This window comes from Pseudopodoces humilis, chromosome 1, assembly GCF_049639895.1.
Source record: "Pseudopodoces humilis isolate 2021_Gansu_Grassland_sample_001 chromosome 1, ASM4963989v1, whole genome shotgun sequence".
In the NCBI taxonomy this organism is placed as follows: Eukaryota; Metazoa; Chordata; class Aves; order Passeriformes; family Paridae; genus Pseudopodoces; species Pseudopodoces humilis.
Genome location: NC_142200.1, coordinates 131,630,320 through 131,642,760, shown reverse-complemented (window position 1 = coordinate 131,642,760; position 12,441 = coordinate 131,630,320). Strand labels below are relative to the sequence as shown.

The 12,441-nt window shown below is 41.8% G+C and overlaps 1 protein-coding gene across 1 annotated transcript in view; it reads left to right on the top strand.

Moving 5' to 3' along the window:
- The first annotated feature begins 649 nt into the window (after positions 1-649).
- The window catches only part of RSU1 (Ras suppressor protein 1), a 99,949-nt gene continuing 88,157 nt past the window's right edge, over positions 650-12,441 (top strand). Inside the window, exons 1-3 of the mRNA XM_005518768.3 lie at positions 650-768; positions 1,015-1,126; positions 7,468-7,518. Of these exons, the coding sequence (XP_005518825.1) occupies positions 1,018-1,126; positions 7,468-7,518 (160 nt within the window). The 5' untranslated portion in view covers positions 650-768; positions 1,015-1,017. The remainder of the gene's footprint in view (positions 769-1,014; positions 1,127-7,467; positions 7,519-12,441) is intronic.

Below are 12,441 nucleotides of genomic sequence, written 5' to 3'. Positions count from 1 at the left end.
CTTATCTAAAAGTGCAGAATTTTTAGACACTTTTTTTTACACAATTCTGTAGTCTAGTATTAAATCTTTACATTTCTAGAAAGGGACAAATTGAAGTTGCACCTCCAGGAAGTTTTTAACTTGCTGGCGTAGGCAAATGTTCATCATCTCGGTTTCTGTGCATACCGTTTTTAGGCTAGTCAGTAACACCATGGAGTACACATGCAAAATTCAAAGCTCTGGTTCTCAATGGGTAGCCTGGCCTTAGGTAACTTTATAGATTCAGTCATTAATTGCTCTGAGCTTCCGTAGCTGTTGAATGACAGTAAGTAGGAGCTTCTTAACCCCCTTGAAAGAGGTTACATGTATAACTACATTCTGGGCGGTAAGGTTGTAACTCCAACGCCGTGGCGCGGCGAGACCAGCTACAAGTGTTCAGAACATGGACCCAGCCCGGTTTTGCTGCTAGAGCCGACTGGAAAATCCATGAAGGCACTTGGAGAAGTGGAAACCGCTGGTTAAATGCACTTGGTATTTTTTGGTATGGGTTATTTTGGCGATAACGTGCTTGGACCCTGGCAGCCTTTCCACGGCGCTCCCGCAGTCCCGCCCGGCCGCTCGCGCCCCCGCCTCAGCGCGGGCGGGGCTGCGCTGCGCCTGCGCACGGGGCGAGGCGAGGCGGGGCGGGGCGGCGCGCGCAGGATCCGCCAGGTCCGTCCGCTGTCCCGCCGTGGGATCCGCCCGCCGTCCCGCAGCTCTCCGCAGTTCCCCGCCGCTTCCCGCCGTGTGGTGAGTGCCCTCGGGCAGGGCCGGCCCCGGCCTGTCCGTCCGTCCGGGGCGGGAGTGCGGTCGGCATCCCAGGCAATGCTCCGCTGGCCGGGGCGGGACGGGACAGGGCCCCCGGCGGCGCCGGGCAGGGGGTTCTCTGCCCTCGGACGCCTCGGGGCCGGGGCCGTATCGGCGCCGTCCCGGTTGGAGCCCTCGGCGGGGATCCCCCGGTGCCCAGCTTACCGTGTCCATTTCTGCCCCGCCTAGACCATGTCCAAGTCCCTAAAGAAGATCGTGGAGGAGAGCAGGGAGAAGAACCAGCCCGAGGTGGACATGTGCGACCGCGGCATCTCCAGCATGCTGGACGTGCCCGGCCTATGTAGGTACCGGCGGCGGCGGGCGGGCACAGCGCGGAAACTTCCTTATTTGTCCCGGGCGAGCAGGGGCCGGCCCTGGGCGCGGGGGGTCCGGGCCACCCCTCCCTGCCCCAGCCCGGGCGCTGCCCCGGCCCCACTGCGGTGGTGGGGCCGCCCGAGGCTCTTCGGACATGGGGAGGCTCGGGGAGAGATCCGTGGGCTGAGCGAAACGCCCCGCACCAGGCTGCCGGCAGCACAGCAAGGAGCCGTGTGTGTGTCCAGGGGAACCCCGCACCGGGGCTCGGCGTTCCCTGCCGCACAGCTGGCATTCTGGCACTTGACTGATGGGCCGACTTTCTCTCTTCTCTGTCCTGCTGCTGGAGCAAAAACACCAGCCAAGTAGCATCTCCACTGGTTTTTTAGAAGGGATAGGGTGACATAAGCCTGCAACTACCGGGACTTGTCTCCAAAGGAGAGGACAGTAATACTGTATCACAGATACAGCAGCATCATGCTTTGGATATTATATGATTGTACATGCTTCCTGAACCATGACAGGCTGCTGCTGTTGGTAGGGTGCATTTGCTGTAGTTAAATTTATACTAAATACAGTATATCAATAGCAACATGCTGTTACGGCTCTGGAGAACACATAAATGAAGAGCAAATTAGGTATCTTTGCCTTGCTAAAGTGCACATGGTATGACATAGCCAATACTCATGGAACTAAAGTTGTGACTGCAGTGTGCCACAGGCTGAAATTTTTCTTAATGCATGATGCTATGAGGGAAAAAAAGTAAAATCTCAACCAACCAATGTACTTAAAACTCCTGACTGCATTGTGGTTTAGCTCTTTACAATGTTTGTTAAACTTGAGAGCAGCCAGGAGCAAATGTACATGACTTTTCTTACAAGATAGATATGAGCTTCAGGGAAAGGTATAGCTCACTATCAACTTGCCATTATCTGCAGAGTATGGAGCACATCAAGGTGTCTTCAATCACATCAGTAAAGGACAAAGTCTTAAGTACAGTTTTGCAGAACTAGGTTCTGTACTTAAGTCTTCATTCTATACTTAATCTTTTCCTGTTTCTGGGTAGTGCATGGGACTTTGTGAAGATGGTGTAAGGACCATACATGTGAACTCATTAAATAGAAAGTTTCACTGCATTTCTATTGGATGAGCAGTTATTTGAGACAAAGTAGTGTTTGGCTCACATTAATTACAGATCAATTTTGAGAACCATACTTTGATCTGTCAGGTATATGGGGCAGCAGCAGAGTACTGTTACTTTTGTTAAGTAGGTTTGGTGCCTGCTATCAACACTAGACACATAATTAACCAGTTTTGGCCCTTTAGGCGTGGAAAAGGGATAATGTTGAAGCACATTGATAATCCTAAAAAAAAAAAAAGATTTTCTTGCACAAAGATTCTTTGGGATTTGTTATTCAGGCAGGGCCAGGGACCAGGGTGGGACACCAGATGCTCCCTGATACCAGGTTGCTAATTAAGCATCTGAAATGTCTTTGGCAGGGAGCTCCATGCATGAAGTATAAACTTGTGGTACCCTGGTTAGACTGCATCAGAAGAGTCTCTGTGCAGATACTCTTGGTGCATGTCATGTGACTTGATCTAGCATGGGGATTTGGGACCTTTTTTCAATTTGAGATGAAAGTTAGGGAAGGGAGAAAAGATGACTGATTTCTGTTAATTGCTTTTTCAGATATTACATTCACTGACAGAACATATAAGTTGTTCTGGGTTTGGGTTTTATTTTACCATGGAGGTATCTGCCTTCTGGAGAAGGATTACCTTTCACCAAATTAAAAGTAATAAATAGGTATTACTTCTGAATTTTTAGTAATGGCTTGAGGAAGTGTTAAACTTGTTTTTAAATCCCTGTCATCTAACTCCAAATGGATGGTCTTCTCTAAAGCAGATCGGATGTTTTGGTTTTCTCTGGCTCTCAGAACTGGCATGTAAGCTAAAGGAGTCTGCCCTAGTACCTTTCCTTCTCTGTGTGTTGCATACCTTTCCAGGGCAGTGTTAAAGCTTGCCTTTTCATTTTTGTTTTTTCCTTCCATGAAGTAAATATCTCTGTTAAAAGCAGTCATCACTATTCATGCCCAGTGACTCTTCTTGCACGGCCTTTCATCTTTAAGGAGGGCCACTAGTAGATGTTGAGAATGAAGGTAAGTTTAGATAATGATTTGGGGGGAATATTGTTGGTTATTTGATTTTTGTAGGTTGGAAGGTATGCCTGAGTTACAGTGTTCAATAGCCCCTGATCAGCATTTTATCTCTCCTAATTGTTTAGTGGTTGTGAATGCCCCTACCAGAGTTGCCAAGTACCCCTTAAAGGTAAACTGCTCCCTGTAGTCCTTACTCTTCAAGGTAAGGACCAAGCCTTGTCTCACTGCATGTTTGAGTACTTGCTGAAGAGTGGCTAATGAGTTTGCATTTTAACCTTTTTTAAGTTAACTCACTTAGGGTTAATAGAGGCACAAAGATTTGGAAGCAGCATACCATGTAACATCTGTTCAGTGTGCATCCTTTTCCTTAGGTGTCACCCTGTTCTTGTCGTGTGTTTAGAGAAAAATAACAAAAAAAGTAAGTGATTTGAGGAAACTGGTATTATGTGGGGGCAAAGAGGAGCAAAGGGGAATATGGATACAACTCTCTCCTGGTTTCTCTTTTCAGTCTAGTGAATGGCTTACTGCAATACAGGGCAGTCACTCATACTTTCTTTTGCATTGTCTTCCACCCTCTGTGGTAGCTGTGGGAGAGACAAAGCAGACAAAACTTGCCTTTATCAAGTACCAGTGTCTCTTTCCAATTAAGGATGAAATACTTCTATCTGGAAGGAGATTGACAGGATTACAAAACCTGTAAGCTTGGCAACCTTTCCATCTCTTCCCACTTTCATGTTTAGCAAAGAAAGTATGGTTACCAGTTTATACACAATGTGGCATTCAGATTCACAAAAAAAGATTAAGTAGTCCCTGAAGCGCTTCTGACTTGGGAGTTTATTAATGTCCTTAGAGTAGAGTTCTATTTTTGGAATATTCCTCAAATACAGGCACTTCCATGTTTTCTCCTAATGACTTAAAGTACAAACTAGAACTGTGTTACAGACCTTCAGAGCATGGGAATTTTTGATGCTTTCAGAACTGTAATATGAGAACCCTTTTTCAGACATTTTCTGTAGAAAAGAGATTTAATTTGAGACAAAAAATATCCCTTGATCTAAGTGTTCTGTGCTTTAGCTTGTTATGCAAATACCATGTGAAACAGTTTGAAGTGTTAAAGACTTCTTTTATTATTCCAGCATATGATAAAACAACAGTTACACCACTTATGTGTACATCTCTACTATAGTGGTGCATCCTCCATTAATAAAAAATTAATATTACAATAAATATATAAAATATATATCTATAAATAAATGTATAAATGAATAAATATTATAATAAATAAATATTGTAAGAAATGTCTTCTCCCATAAAAGTGTTCTGTCGTATTGGTTTGGGGTTTTTGCCTCCATATTGTGAAGTAAATAGATGATATTTGTTTATAAAGCACCCACTATGGACATGTAATGGTAGAGAGCATTAATAGACATCCTGTAGGCTGAACAAGCAGGTCCAGCAAGGGAGTGATGTGCCCTTTCCCTAGCACAGCAAAGGATAGGGCATTTATTGATAGGACTTTGAATAGCCATCAACAACTATGGGATTGTTTGTAGAGTATGGACCAGTCTCGTTTATGTGTCTTTTAAGCAGTTGATATGGTGAAGCTACAAGTAAAGGAATTATTTTGCCCAAATAACTTGCGACATCTGCTCTGTTGTCAGGGAATGAATATTGGATGCAATCCTATTTATGTGTTAATATGTTCTCATTATCATTCCATCTGTAAGCTATTCATATTTTGCATAAAGTACATACTTGTGTGGTAGGAATTAACATGACTAGAATTATTTATCAGAAAGCTAGCGTTGATAAAATTGTTCATTCCTAAAATAGTGCAAGCACAGAAGATGGAGAAGCAGACTACTTGTAACAATACTGTAATGCTCATCCTGCATTAACTTCCTCCAGTGGGACAGGCAGTGTCTTATCTTGGCTCAGCAAAGTCACTGGGGTCTTCCTGTTTTGTGGGTGTGGGGTTTGTGGTTTTTTTTCTAATTTATTTTACTTAGGTTTGGTTGTTTTGTTAGGTTGGAGGGTTGGGTTTTTTTTGATGGAGAAGACTTTTATTTGTTTTATATTTTCCCTAATAATTAGGTTGAGTATTGTCATCCAGATATTTTATGTAAAGCTAGCTTGCAGTGCATGGCAGCAGTATATGAAGAGATTTGTTAATAGCGCCACAATGGAAGAACCTAAATATTCTTCCTGTGACTTGCTCTTTTTTGAAGTAATAGTGGGACTGGGACCATAATGAGAATTTGTGATTACTATGCAAGTAAATTGCTCTGGCAGTAGGTATTATCCTGACCCTAAGACTGTCACATTCTGTCTGAATATCTGCTGCATTCATGAAATCACGGTAACTTACTGCCTGTATGCTAGTGACTATAATGTTAGCAAGGTAGTGTCCAGAAACTCCTGTGATGTCATCAAAGAGGTTTTAACAATTTCCCTTGGAAATCTCAGTGCCCTTCCTTTCTTGGGAGACTGGTACATGGGCTGAGTCATGTGACCTCTTGTATGTTATGCTTACCTGGACTGTGTACATCCAAATCAAAATTGCCCCATGAGGCCCCCTTTAGCCTTCTAGATATTAACTGGGGATGTTAATCAGTTAAGACAGATGTCTTCCTTGTCAGACTTGATAGTTTAGTTGTCCTACAGAATAACTTTATGTATAAGATGAGGTAAATCTCAGTTGCTCCCACAACACAGTCCTTTTCACAGGAGTAGGCATGTGGCAGTGTAAGGAAAACATGTTATTTCCAGGGGCTGGTTGTTTGACTCAGGTCTGTTGAATATTAGTGAGCAAATTTCCCTCTGTGTAAGGAGTAAGCAAGTACTGCTCTCTTATCTTGGCTCCCTTTCTTAAAATGCTTCTGAACTTGCTTCTGAACTGGTAGTAGCTTTGGACCTTTCAAGACTGAAGAATCTCTTTGTCTTGATGTGTCTAAAATGCTGCTGAAATTAGTCCAGAGCACAGACACCTAAACCTTTGCTCTTTTCAAAATTGTATTGGAGTGTAGCCTTTCTTGTTCCTTTGGGGGATGTCAGCCTGCTGTTGCTGGTCAAAGATGCCATGGGACTTCTTGTCATGCATCAGGATTGACTGAGATAGTGGAGTTTCAGACAAGGTGTCTAGGCTTCAATCAAATTTGGACAGTAAAATACAGATTCAAATGCCTTTGGTCTAGGGGTTTCAGCCTTGAAATTTTTAATGTGGACTTATTTATGTCCTGTATAGATGTGAGAGAGAAAACCTTTCTGAAAGTAGTCTCAGTTGAAGAACACAGTGATGGGACAAAAAAAGGAGAGGGAGTAGTGAGAATAATCCTTCTAACCTTGTTGCTAAAGGCCAGTGGTGCACATGGCTTGATGGTGTAGTCAAAGGGCTTACCTTTAAATATGCACAGAACTTATTATGGCATTTAAATCCATCAGGAGTTCAATGTTCAGCAGACCAAAGTCTGGAGCCCCAAAGCTTTATTGCCTTTGAGTAAGCTTTATTTGTACAGACGTGATGACATTGTTTAACTTTGCTGCATTAAAAGCAAAGTGAAAAGGAAGCAACTTTGTACAGTATAAAAAAAAGTAAAAAATTCTTCCTTTTTTTTAAAAAAAAGCAAATTTTTTTGTTAATGCTGTTGAGTCTAGGTAAAGCCTCAGGGCTCCAGAATGACTTGTTTCTGATGTAAAATGCAGAAAAAAATGGTTTTTTTCCCTTGGATTGATGATGTTAGATTTGATCTTGCTATGGTCTAGGTTCAGTTGCCTTGAAACTGAAGACATCAGACTAGAGGACTTTTCACCTCAGTGGTAGGGCTGCCCTTCTGGTGGTTGTGTTCTTATTAGTCAGGCTTGAATATCAAGGGCCCATGAAATGTTGACTTTTACTGATTTTCAAGTTACTAAAATAGCTAAACCAAGAGAAACAAATGTATAAAGCCTAACTCTCCATGTTGTGTCTGATGCAATAACAGAAACGTGAAGTAAAAGGGCAGAGATGGATGTGTCCTTAGTTTTCTGCTTCTCTTGTTTATTTGTGACAATACACGTGAATCAAGTTACTGGAGTGGAAAGAATAACTTTCCTATTTTTTTTTCAGCTGAAACAGATACAAGCTCTCAGTTGCCATGTCCATAAACTAACTACTTTCTCTCTTCATTTGCAGTTACGCTATCTCACATCACACAGCTGGTTCTGAGTCACAACAAGCTTACAAGTAAGTATGTTCCTACTTTTGGACTTCTTGCAGGCAGTCCAGTAACATTGAAAAGCTGCTGCTTCTTGTTTAGCACTTCATTAAAAGTAAAGAGATTGAGGGTGTTATTTAGTAGCCATTTTCAACATGCCTTTCCAGCTTCAATACAGACTTGAAAGGTACTGGAAGATCTGTAATTCTAAGTATTGTAACCAGTTCAGCCAGAAATCCATGTCCTACTATGGCACCGAAGTCCTTATGTTAAGGTGAGGACTTTTGAAATTTTTAACTGTATCAGAAGCAACAGAGTTTGTATTTTAGTGAATAGATAATTAATTTGACTGAAGCAAAGCAAATTACAACTACACTTCATTACTTCTGTAACCAAACATATATGAACAAGGCCAACTGAATGTCAGCAATCAGGCATGGAAGTCAAGTAGCCTATTTCTGTCCAAAAAAAGGTTGTCTCTTGGTCATACTGCACACTCCGCCTTCAGGTTGTGGATCCTGCTTCCCACAGTGAAGAAGCCCCTAAGTGAGGTGTTGGTGAACAGCATGTCAGGAAGAGCAAAAATGTGAGACTTAACTTGGTGGAGGGAGATACCAGACCGACTTTTGCAAGGCAAAGGTTTTTGTGGGTTTCTTTGTTTATTTTTGTGGTTTATCTGCCAGTGTCTTGTGCAAACATTCCTGCTTCTTGATTGTTGAACTTCAAGCAGTGAATTTTGTCTCACCCGTGTTTCTGTACATCTTCTAAAGAGAAGTGTTGGACTTGCTGATGCTCTTTCTCTTGTCTGCTCTCTGTATGTGTCAGTGGATTTCTCTGTAAACCAGTCCTCTTGTTGAAACTCAACTGGAGAGATGAAATGGGGAGGGGAATGGAACCAGTAAAGTGGGTGTTTGTTGACAAGAGGTGTATGAGTGTAGCTGCTTTAGGGTCTCCAAGTACAAATTGAGAAGGGTCTTAGGAAACACAAACAAACTAGTAAAAGTCAACCTGTAGAACTCTACACCACTTGCTGCATGAGCTGTAAGGTAGTATGTGTTATTTAAAACATGTGAATTAATGCAAAAGTGTCACTATAGTCTGAGCATTTGCAGAGGATTAAGCATGAGGAAAATATAAATATCATTAGATTTTAGCACATAAGCACTTCACTGGATGCAGTTTATTGGGTCCTAATATGTAGCTTAAAGGGTTTGTAGTAGTAAATAGATAAAATTATGAGCACTTTGTGACTGGCTATGAGAACTATGAATTAGTTACTCAGGACCCTTCTTTTGATAGTGTAGTGCTCTCTAGACTGCCATCTTGCTATTTGTTTTTATCCCACTGTAGTTTCTAAAGAAATCTCAATTTAATTGCAATTGTGAGTAACGATTTCCAGCCATCTGGCATGTAAATGATGACTGAAGGGTAAATTAACAGGCCAGTTAAGGGAGGGAAAATCGAAAGTGCATCACTACTAAACATGCAGCTCTGTCCATGGTTTAGAAGGCTATGAAGTTACAAATAGCTTGAAGCTGGGAGAATGTTTTGAGAAAGATTGTGGTACTTTTTCTTTGGGCATACTGCCATCTGGCATCTGTTATCAGCCTCTGGTGGAGCTGGGCTGTGGGGCCACCCAGCTAGTGACCTCTGTGTGTTCCCTCAGGTACTGCAGGGAGATAGATGGTTCTCTGTACTTGAGCTTCTGAAAGCTAGGCAGTTAATTGTACTCAGCCACTGCAGCTTTCTCTGCAGCATTTGGAGGGTTGCAGGCACCTTGAGATAGCAGTTCATTCTGCGCAGCTCTGTCTAATTCTTGTGGTCAGACAGCTTACTCAAGGTTGGGTACCTTAGTGCTGACAGGCAAAGCTTCTCTCTCTTGCTGATTGTTTACACTGGTATGTCTGGATGGCTGCTTACCTCACACAAGGATGAAATGAGTTGGAAATGTTACTTTGTCAGCTTCACTGTTCTTTGTCTGAAGTTTGTAAGTCATAGAACTTTTGAAATCTGACACTTTCAGACTGCCAGTGAATCAGCTCTTCCACCTACTGCCTTATAAATTTTATCATAGCTAAAGGATGTCAGCTGAGCACACAACTGTCTGGGCAGATAGCAGGTGTCTGTCTTGCTCTGAGGAAGAGGAGATATGCTGAAACTCCTGCATGGAGACTTGAATCATGGTAAACCTGGCTGTCTCAGATGTGAGCCTGGGGAGGGCATATGCTTCAGCATGAGCTCCATACTGAAAAGCTGAGTAACTAACCTGTGTCCTAGCTGAGTCTTAGCTGCAGTGGGGAGGAAAGATACAGTAATAGGAAGTGTCTAAGAAGGATATATTCAGGTTGACTTTAACTATTCAAGAAAAATACAGAGTGTACTGCTTAAAGCAGTTTTAGTTTTCAAAATAGTTTAGATTGCTGTGACTATAAGTTTGTGTTACATTGCATTAAATCTCAGCCTTCAATGAACTGCTTTCTCCTAAAGTTGCCATCAGATCAGCAGGCTATAAGTACATACCTTCTCTCAGCCAAGGGATCCTGTCAGCCTTTCTAATTGCTGTGTTTGGGTTTCTTTCGTGGAAAGGTAAGACCACTGCTTGTCCTGAGAGGTAACACATTGAGTCTGAAACTTACTCTTCTTTCACAAATGGATATAGACACTTAAATAGACAGCATACATTTTTAAAAGGCTAAATTTCAAGTTCATATTCTCATATTTGACACTGTTGACCTAATCTTTTAAACTGTGTAATTAATTGTCTTAGCAGATTGTTCTTAAAATGACTAGGAAGCTGATGGCAGTGACACTTGACATGCTACAGTAAGGTCATATTAGCATCTTCTACTAGTTTTCTGCCATTTAAATGAGTGTTCTGCTAGCCTTTTTTTTTTTTGGTGTTTAGAGTAAATATGTCTATCTGAAAGAATAAATAAATGTAAAAAGTGGATATGCATATTTTTATGTGAACATACTTTTTATTCTTGCTGGGAAACTATTAAAATTAAGTAAAGTTTAGTCAGCAAGTATGAGGACTGATCTATTAAATCCATCATACTGCTCAGAATACTTCTGTGGCATGGATTTTATTAGTATTTCTAGTGTGCTGTTCATGCTTCACTTATGTGTCTAAATCATTCATTATCAGAAGTACTCAAGTCCACATTGATTTTTCTGGAGGATATTAGGCTGAATTTTTTTCAGCTATCTGGTGATGTGCTAATGGAAGAGTCTTGAACTGGCTTTTTCTGCTCTAGGTGACTTCTGAAACAACTAGCTGAGTCTGTCCTTTGCTACTTGGTGAGAACTTAATGTGCTTCAAATAAAAGCAAAATTCTCAGGGAAGCTAAATAGCTGTGAATCTGCAGTCTTACTGAACCAGGTGCTGCATAAGTGACAAAGCTGGGATAATTCCTTGGTAGGGTCTCTGACAGAAAGCAAAAGGAGAAAGTGAATATTTGAACTTTTCCTTGGCATAATGTAGACATAGGGGCCAGTGTCTGTGTATGTTGTACTGGGTGTTTTTTTGTTCCATCATTTAGTCATTTTAAAGCCTTCTATCCAGTATAAAGCTGAGAAGCAAAATTCAAGATAGTCTTAGCCTGTATAGGTTGTCTGATCCTGATCCAGGTGTCTTAAACCTACTGGCTACCATCAAAATAAATGCAATGGAAGTCCTAAAAAATGTTTTTTGGACTTCCATTGCATTTTTAGGAAATGAGTGGCTGAACCGTAGATATTTGCCCTTCAGTGTGGTGGATTAATTTGGGTAGATGTGACCCAATTGATTTTGTTCCATGTCACTTGATGGTAGCTGAGGGACATACATATTCTGCGGTTTGTCCAGTAGAGGTCACTGTTTGAGTACATTTAGCAGTTTTACTCCTGGGAAGGCACTTGAGTTCCTGGTAGCTGGTAGCTATTCATCCTGCCTGGTAGGTGATGGTGGACAGCAACTTCGTTTTTGCTGTTCTCCTCAGTCTCCTTAACCTCAGGTGATCCTATGCTCACTGGCTTCACATATTCTTGTGCTGTCTGTAAATGATCTTAAAAGTTTTCTGCTATTTATAGCTATCTCCTGATGATTTCTATATCCTTTTGTACTCGTGCTCTGATTCCTTATCCAGTACTATGAAATGATTAAATGATTAGAGATCAGGAACAACTATTTTTTTCCTCAAACCTCTTCTGTGTTAACTGATCTCGTGCTCTCTGTCCACCTCTACCATTCTTCTGATCTGATGTCCTATACTGTTCTGTGAACTTTCCACTGTTTCTCCCTTGATTCTCATGTAATCCTTTACTCACCTTTGGTCCATTCCTTTTTGTGGGGTGTTCCATTAGTTTTTTGCTGCTGGTTCCCATTTCCAGACCTGAATTTTGTTTGAGTTCACTTTGTGCTCGTGTCAGAATAGCTGTGTCTCATTGATCATTGTTCTTTTGACAGCTATGTGGTCACCCTTTATCGTCACTGTACATTTTGCCTTCTTTCAGCAGAGCACTTCAAAACTTTTTTTTTGAATGCTCACACGACTTACTGCTTCTTTGCTCAGCCATCTCCTAAATTGTTTTTGTCTCTGTGTGTGACCAGCACAGAAGCTTGTCTCTTTTTTGCTGTTAACCCTCTTGACTGTGTCCTTTATCTTTTTTAGCATGCTGCTAGAAATTTCTTGGTTTAATTTTTACATTAGGATGTCAACTTTGAGTCACCTTTCTGGCTGTAGTCTGTACCTGGATGTATTGGAGGTGGTCCAGAGAGAGCAACACTGTATCTGCCCGTCCTGAATACCTTCCCAGTCTAGCTGCTTTGTCTTCTCCAGTCTGCTGTGATGGTGTCTCCCACTGGTATTGTCTGACACTTTTCATCTTGCTGGGAATCAAGTTATTTATATAACAAACTTGCAGACTTCTGGAAGGAACTAGATGACCGTGTACTCTTTACTCTTTGTTAC